Source organism: Chaetura pelagica, unplaced genomic scaffold (genome assembly GCF_000747805.2).
Source record: "Chaetura pelagica isolate M959 unplaced genomic scaffold, ChaPel_1.0 scaffold438, whole genome shotgun sequence".
In the NCBI taxonomy this organism is placed as follows: domain Eukaryota; kingdom Metazoa; phylum Chordata; class Aves; order Apodiformes; family Apodidae; genus Chaetura; species Chaetura pelagica.
The window spans coordinates 125201-133757 of NW_009954113.1; the positions used below are offsets into that span (position 1 = coordinate 125201).

General features: G+C 40.1%; 1 protein-coding gene across 1 annotated transcript in view; it reads right to left on the reverse strand.

The window, feature by feature from the left end:
* Nucleotides 1–1365: 1365 nt before the first annotated feature.
* Nucleotides 1366–8557, reverse strand: part of PDPK1 (3-phosphoinositide dependent protein kinase 1) — an 11806-nt gene continuing 4614 nt past the window's right edge. Inside the window, exons 7-13 of the mRNA XM_010002560.1 lie at nucleotides 7958–8026; nucleotides 5563–5659; nucleotides 4212–4385; nucleotides 3707–3924; nucleotides 3097–3154; nucleotides 2102–2254; nucleotides 1366–1594 (exon numbers count right to left, since the gene is read on the reverse strand). Coding sequence (XP_010000862.1) covers nucleotides 1487–1594; nucleotides 2102–2254; nucleotides 3097–3154; nucleotides 3707–3924; nucleotides 4212–4385; nucleotides 5563–5659; nucleotides 7958–8026 — 877 coding nt within the window. The 3' untranslated portion in view covers nucleotides 1366–1486. The remainder of the gene's footprint in view (nucleotides 1595–2101; nucleotides 2255–3096; nucleotides 3155–3706; nucleotides 3925–4211; nucleotides 4386–5562; nucleotides 5660–7957; nucleotides 8027–8557) is intronic.

An 8557-nucleotide genomic window follows, 5' to 3' on the forward strand; every position in this document is an offset into this window, starting at 1 on the left:
AAGTTGTCTCTGCAACATTACAAGAAATGTTTGACCACAAAAAAAGCCTTAATTTGAAGAGGATAAAGGAGATAGATATGATTTCTTTTTTCCATCTTACAGATATGCTTTACGTACCATATATTTCCCCTCTGTATCAATATTTTCCTTTGATTTTTTATCAGATTACTTTATGGATCTAATATTTAATTGCCTTTTTTTTCAGAGTTGCTAAATATTTGGTCAAGGACTGTAAATAGGATTTGTACATCTCATTAAACAATGAGACAAAAAAGGTCAAATAATTAATTGCACAAAGCCTTCACACTTCCCTCTCTATCCAGGTAAATAGGCTGACCCCACAAAAATGCACACTACATGCTCATCCTGGAAAGAAAGCTTCTAGCCCTCATCTGCTGAAAAGGTGAAAAACTATTTACTACTTGAACAGTAACCTTTTATCCCCCGTATTAACTAGTTAATTTTTTTTTTGTTAGCATCAGTTAAAAGCATGCTGGTAAGTTTATTGTCCTTTGATTAAACACACATGTGATTCATATTAAAATGTAAATCGAATGTTTAAAATAGTATATGCTTCAGAAGCCAACATTTCAATTTTAGAAAACTTTCAGTGCCATGTTGAGCATTTTACTCTTAAAACCTGTATCATTGGAGCCTGTCTGCCAGACACATACATCCGATTCGTTCACATAATTACTAAAGTACCACATAAATCCTGCAACCAGAACTATATTAGAAATTACATAAGGGTGCAACTGATCTGGCTACAAATGCCATATACCAATAAGCTGGGGGACTGTGAGGAAAGGAAGAGAAAACAAAGAGGTGGTGCTTAGGAGAGGCATATAAAAGCTCCCTGATGAAATACAGTTTAATGATAATCTGAAAATCACAGAAAACTCCAGCCCCATAGAACACAAGGCTGGCACATGATTCGGTGTGTGCGTGTGGATTGGTTTTAACTCATCTAAAGTGAAGCTGGTAACGCAAAAGGTCTATCCACTAGCCTGCAGCAGAAATTGAGCTGAAGTGCACAAAAGCAAGCTCTTCACTGCAATGATATGCATGGGGAAGCCTCAACAGAAGCACAAAGAGCGAGCAAAGCGACCCTGAATTCCATTAGGTTTTTGCTTTTCTTTTTTCTTTTTTTTTTTTTTAAAAAAAAAACAAACCCAAATGACACATTGTGTAACTCAGAAAAGGAAGAGGAAAATTAAAAATCTCTCTCAGCAGATGAATGCAGCACCATTCCAAATTCCTAAGACTTTTAAAAAAAAATCTTCCACGCCCTAACATCTCTCCCAAGAAGTGCCAATAAAACTAGACACTTTTGCTAATGTGCTCTTCAAAGGTTCCTCTGGGGAAAACATTTCAGACATATGCTTCCCCTTGAGATGGTAACAGGTGGCTTGAAAAGATTCCTCTGATCGGCTGCACACGGAGTTCTAGCAGCAAGTAGGGAAACGGAAATTTTGGATGAGCTTTACTATTTAGCAGCATTCTGGTGATATCTGTGCCGCCAAACTTCTTGTATCTTTTTGCACCATTTATGAGCATTCCCACTCGGGTCCATCAGGTAATATGTCCTGTTCGGCTATAAGTGAACAACAATTTAAATGAGTACTCCAGAGTTTAACAAAAAAGCAGTAGTTATTCTGCACTTACTAATAAAATAATGATTCAGAATCAGCTTACAAAGTTTCAAAAAATTAAATTACAGTTGTGTAACATTATATATTACTGAACAACCATACATCTGGCATCTCCATACTGTTAAGCAGCCAACCGGCAATAAACTCTTGGTACACTCTTTGCGATCCACCATATGCAAAGGGGACTAAATTTTAAGTCTTTAAGAACTTCCCTCAAATCCTGAAATCCACTTACAGATTTACACATTAATAATAAAAACTACACTTGATTTTTGTGGGAAATGTGTATGTCGGGGTTTTTTTGGGGGGTTGGGTTTTGTGTTTGTTTGGGTTTTTTTAATAAAGGCCATCATTTAAGGAATTTTCTCTGCAAAAGTTCACTTGTTAACAACTAAAAATAGTTGTCCAAGGATCTTAGTGCGAATTACAAATAAATTCAAGTCACTTACTGTGTGAACAAAAAAGGTTTTAAAATTCTTGGCTTCTGGCCGCAGCTCTAAAGACCAGGGGATTTCTCCTTTCAGAACTTTGTTGACAGGATCCACGTAGTACAGGTGAGGCCCCTCTGTGAGCAGTAACTGGCGCCGACGAGCAAACAGCCCCTTGGGAGAGAAGGAGCAGCAGCAATGCAAAAACAGCATGAGGAAAACAAATGTATGTAAACCTCTGAATGTAACAGTGGTGGAAATAAAACAGCTCATTGATACTTTTTTTGGTCTTCCTTTTGCTTTACCGGTTTGACCTCACTCCTGCTTAGGGGGCTGCAGTGCACTCCTACTGCACAGCAATATGCAAGTACTATTTTAAGACAGCATCTTCAAGTTCTAACAAAACATAAAACTAACTGTACAGAGTAAAGCAAAATGTATTTGTCAAATATTTCAGCACAAAAAACAATTCTCATGATTTTGTGGAGAAAATCAGAAAAAATCAGGCAGTAACTTATATAAAAGAGAACCTGCATTCCTGTAAAGCTGACATAGACTGTCCCTGCTCATTTGTACCATGTTAGAGTTAACACTTCAACCTGCTCCACTGTCACCTCTGCCTCTCAGAACACGGGCACAGTAGGTGGCTCCCAGAAAAACACCCTGGTTAAGGCCAATATGGACTTGTATTCTATTTTCTGATATTTGTGGCTTGCTCCACATGCAGACATCCATCAAGACAAATCGTTTAGTGGGTTGTAGAGGACTGGACTGGAAGAGCATCCATAGCACATTTACTTTCAGCCTTTTCCAAAAATCAAAAGCATATCGCTAATTTACAAAAAAACAAATACATTCACCAGAAAACACTACATTTAAAAAAAATAAACAAAACAATTTGACACTTACAAATAAGTTAAACAAGGAAGCTCTAAAGCAGGTTCCTTATCTATGCTGCAACTCTACAAAAATGTGATAGATTAATCTTGCTACCAGGAATGAAGAAAAGCTCTTACCTTTCTTTTATCCACTGGACCCATTTTTAGTATTAAGTTATTTTCTACAAACTGATGCCTTAAAAAAACCAACAAAACTATTAGTCAAGAAGCAATTCATCCACAGAAACAGCTTTTTTATTATCATCTTCGAACAATTTTTCCTGTCTCTGCCTAGTGTCTCCTTTTCTGCCAAAGAGTTCTGAACAACTTTATTGGATGAGCTTTGCACTCTTCCTCATTCCATGTCAGAGGTTTTTTCTAAAATCTGATGGGGACAGAATCAACAGATTGGTTAGACATCAACAGAACATTATCTTTAAAAAACACAAAACAACCACTTATGGCAACTGTAAGAAAGAAGGAGCCTTTTCTAGTTCTAGGACTCCATAGAAGGAAGACATCTCAATTAATTAATATTAGCAACACTTCTGCCTGTCTTATACTTCACAACATCATCTAAACATTGTAAATTTTAGAAAAATAGTACTAGGATTGTTTTTTTTAAAAAAAACAGAAGTCAAGAAAAAACTGGTTTCTAATTGTTTGCTTGACATTATTAAGGTAACTTATTTTTCTGTATTCCTTACTGCTGTGCAAATATCAGATGTTATTTCTTCAAAGATCTTACCAAGGATTTCCACCAGCCTGTTTTGCCAGAAGTAGCCTCTTTTCATCCTCAGAAAACTGTAAATCCAGCTCAAAGGAATTGTTGTCAAGATCATGAATATACTGTTCAATATTTCCTCCTGATGTCTGGGGTGTACTTGTCTCTGGGGCAGACAGTGAATGGGAAGAGGCAGAACCAGAAACTTGCATGCAACCAAACTGACTCAGGAGATTGTCATACTAAATGAGGAAACAAAATGAAGAAATGTATTGTATTAAAAAGCTTGTTTTCCACTAATTGTAGCTTATAATTTAAGAGTGCTTCTGTTTATAATGCTTTTGGGCAAAAAGACAGGCTATTCTCTACAGAGTAAAAGGCACTTACCCAAACAAAGTATGACTGGTCAAAAGCAAGCTAACCAGGTTTTTTTCCAAAAACTCACTTTATCAGAAAAAAAGGCTAACTAGTTCAAATTTAGTAACTTAATAAATATTAACTAACTGAATATAGCAATAGACAAACATACATTTCCGTAACAGTCTTCATCATCCTCTGACATAGCAGGTAAATAAGCTGTAAGTTTTGGAGGTGTCTGAAGATGTAGGTTTTCCCACACAATGGATTCGAAGAAGGGGTGAGCCTTAAGAGGTCCATATCCTCCCATTTCTTCACAACCTAATCTGTTCGTAGCATCTAGAACCTGAGATAATTACATGCATACATAATTAAGTTAACATGCATAAAATAATGACAAGGAAGGGGTGAACACCGTTCACATGTGCACAGGAGCAGATGAAAACTTAAATCCAATTCTCAACTGTTCTAAGCACACATATCTAGATTATAAGGAGATTGCTTATAATACAAGATGTTATTTGTATGTTTTCTTAGCAACATTTTGTATTAGACTAGCTCAGAGCTACAGAAAGGAGCACTTCTTTGAGTTCACACAATTTTGTGGCTTTGTTTCTTCATAACAACAGAAGCAAAACCAAAGAAGGCCTGACAGAGTACAGCTCATGTAGGTACAGCTCAGCATGACATAGTAGAGATTCAAGAACCTGTGGAAGCTGGTGTCAAATATCAACCTTTCAAGCTCCCTAAACCCACACTGTTCTTGGGATGCTGACATAGCCTGGACCTTTCCATTCAGCAGCACTGGCCTGGCCACGGAGCTGCCCTGGACACGGACTGTGCTGCAGGGCCACCAGCAGTGGCTGCATTTGTCACCAACAAGCACAAGACCCCAGGTTTCCTCCTCAGACCCCACCTCATGCTAACATGTTTGACTACTGAACTTCACCAAGCTTATACCATCCAAAATGTTCTCTGCATATTCATGTTAGTGTCATGGCTGTATCTAACTGATGAGACTGAGCTACTTTTTATTCTGTCAATCATCACACAGAAATTCCTTGCCTGGTAATATTGAAACATTCAGTAAGAGCAAGGAAAATGCAAGCTAAAATGCAAGGTGAGTTGATTTACATTGTAATGAATGTCTCCTCATGATGTATAGAACACTGTTTTCAACTAAATTATTCATTATACAGCTCAACAGGAATTAACCTGAGTACTTTGTAAATCTAAGTATTTGAACCTTATGTGTAATGCAGAGTATTTAGAACCATTTGCTTCCACTTCATGGAGAAACATTCCTTGCACACACTTTAGAATTCAGATTTAAAAAGACATTAATAATCTAAGTGCTGCTTAATAATGGATGTTGATTTTCAAGACACTCCTCTACGTAGTCAATAATGCTCACAGTCATTCTTTTTATAAAGTTTGCAATAGAGTGCCCAGAAACTTTGGGAAGTTACAGAAGCTGAATATATTCAATGTCATCAAACCACTTAACAGCAGCAAATATTTACCAATAGCTTTTCGACCAGGTCTTTTGCCTTGGGAAAAAATTTTTCTGGAAAGTCATATTCCAACTTTATTATCTTCTGGAATATAAGATACTCATTTCTGCAAAAGAGAAAAATATTAGCTCTTGTTATTAGTTCTCCATGGTTCCCTCACCTTAACAGTGCATAACCTGGACAAATATTAAGAGAAATCTAAAAGCCAAGTCAACGTTCCCATAAATCTGTCTCGAGTAAACAGGTACAATCTTCCAAGCCTCTATGATCCTCAATACCGAGGTGCCTCACACCTTCTTCTCATAGGCACAGATACCTTTATGGTTGTGCTGGTTTGAGGATTTTTTGGTAGTGAGAGAAGGGCCCCAGGAGAGGCTCTGGTAAGAAGCTGAGAAAAAAGCTCCAAACCAGCTCCAAACCCTGCTCCAAACCAGCCAAGAAGCCATTAGAGGGACAATAGATGCACCTCTGCCATTAACTAGGAAAGAACTGAGAGAAGAGCTGAGCACAGACAGCACTTAAGAAAGAAGAGCTGAAGTGGAGAGGTGAAAGGCAGTGCTGGGGTGAAGATCCCCTGGTTGGTGAGGAAGAAGGGAAAGAAGGTGCCCAAGCACAGGTTTCCCTGCAACCATGGCAAGATGGCTGCTGTGCCCCTGCATTTATAGAGGAAGGTGGTGGAACATTCCCTGCAGGAGCCAGGAGGGATGAATGTGGATTTGCTGCCAGTGGCCTCGGATGGTGCAGCTGTGGAAGCCCCCAGGCCAGGGGAGGTGCCTGTTCCCGAACAGCCCTTGACTCTGCAGGCAGCGCTGGAGCAGCTCTGGGCTGGTGGGAAGGGCTGATGGAGGAGAGGTTGGTGGAGGATCTGCCATGGGAGGGACCCGTGGGGAAGCAGGGCAGGACTGTGAGGAATCCTTCTTCCTGAGGAAGAAGGAGCAGCAGGAACCACCAGCATGTGAACTGACTCTAAACCCCATCCCCTGTACCCCTGGGGGGAAGGAGGGAGAGAAAGCTTGGAGGAGTGTCTGACACACCAGAAGGCTGTGCTGCCATTCAGAGCGACCTAGACAGTCTGGAGATTTGGGCAAGGAGAAACCTGATGAAGTTCAACAAGGGCAAGTGTAGAGTTTTGCATTTGGGGAAGAAAAACACCATGTAGCAGTACAGGTTGGGGGCTGACCTGCTGGAGAGTAGTGTAGGTGAAAGAGACCTGGGGGTCCTGGTAGACAGGAGGATGACTATGAGCCAGCAATGTGCCCTTGTGGCCAAGAAGGCCAATGGCATCCTGGGGTGCATTAGAAAGGGTGTGGTTAGTAGGTCAAGAGAGGTTCTCCTCCCCCTCTATTCTGCATTGGTGAGGCCACATCTGGAGTATTGTGTCCAGTTCTGGGCCCCTCAGTTCAAAAAGGACAGGGAACTGCTCGAAAGAGTCCAGCGCAGAGCTACGAAGATGATTAAGGGAGTGGAACATCTCCCTTATGAGGAAAGGCTGAGGGAGCTGGGTCTCTTTAGCTTGGAGAAAAGGAGACTGAGGGGTGACCTCATCAATGTTTACAAATATGTAAGGGGTGAGTGTCAGGGAGATGGAGTTAGGCTTTTCTCAGTGATGACCAGTGATAGGACAAGGGGTAATGGGTGTAAATTGGAGCATAGGAGGTTCAAGGTGAATATCCGAAAAAATTTTTTTACTGTAAGAGTGACAGAGCACTGGAACAGACTGCCCAGGGAGGTTGTGGAGTCTCCTTCACTGGAGACATTAAAAACCCACCTGGATGCGTTCCTATGTGCTCTAGGTGACCCTGCTCTGGCAGGGGGGTTGGACTAGATGATCTTTCAAGGTCCCTTCCAACCCCCAGGATTCTAGGATTCTACGATTCTATGAAACCAGGAACAAAGTGATTTGGGTGGAAAGAAGGGAGAGGTGGGGTAAGGTGTGTGAGCCCTCCTCTGTGTGTGTTTGTCCTGTGGGCAATGATTAGTGTGAAATTAAACTATTATTTTTCCCCAACTTGAGTGTGTTTTGCCAGGGACCTTAATCAGTGAAGAAACCTCCTTGTCCTTTGTCTCACCCATGAGCTTCTAGTTGGGTTTGTCCTCCCCATCTCAGAGTGTGTGGAAGGGGGGAGCTGAGTGAGTGGCTTCGGGGCTGGTTCTTTGTTGTTGTGTTGGGCCCACACCACAACAATGTTATAAATTACATGTGAAATCCTAGGATAAATTAAGGAATCTCTCTAATAACTCTAGTTATATCTAAGCACCTTCAATATCAAAAGGACAAATAAACGCAGGAATGACAACACTGCACCATGAGAAGTTGTACTTCAAAACTGACAGCAAAGTAAAAGGCAAAACCGAGTCAATATGTTTATGATCCATATGTAAACAATTAGCTTAAATCTCTTACCCAGCTCTAAATGGAGGCAATCCAGCTACAAGCTGATATATTATACATCCCAGAGCCCAGAGGTCAGAGCTTCAAAAGAAAGGGGAAAAAACATAGCATGTTTTCCTATAAGAAGTCTTTAAACTTAAAAAAAAAAATCTTAAGCTTATGCTAGTTAGAACACAGCATGAACACATTGGACACACCTGCCCAGATTAATTTCCACACTATTTTCACTTAATTTCTTGACAGAAGAGTAGACTAGCAGCACAGCTTTGGAAAAAAAGTACACAATAACCACTTCACAGCAACTGACTTGCATGTGTGCACAACCACTGAATTCTCAGTCAAAAGAATTAATGGATATATAATGAGACTAAATACTTATTATCCACTACCACAATTCAAAGATGCATCCAACAGCCTGTAGGTTAACATCAAGAACCAACTTAAGTAAGGCAATACATTTCTCATGGGTATCACTCATATCTGGCACACAGTTGAGCTTTAAACTGTTGCAAACCCCAAGCAGAGCTCAGCAAGATAAATGCAAGTTAATCTAAGTACAAGTAAAAGAAAGATGAAGCCTTTACTCTAACAGAATGTGACATTCTCACTACA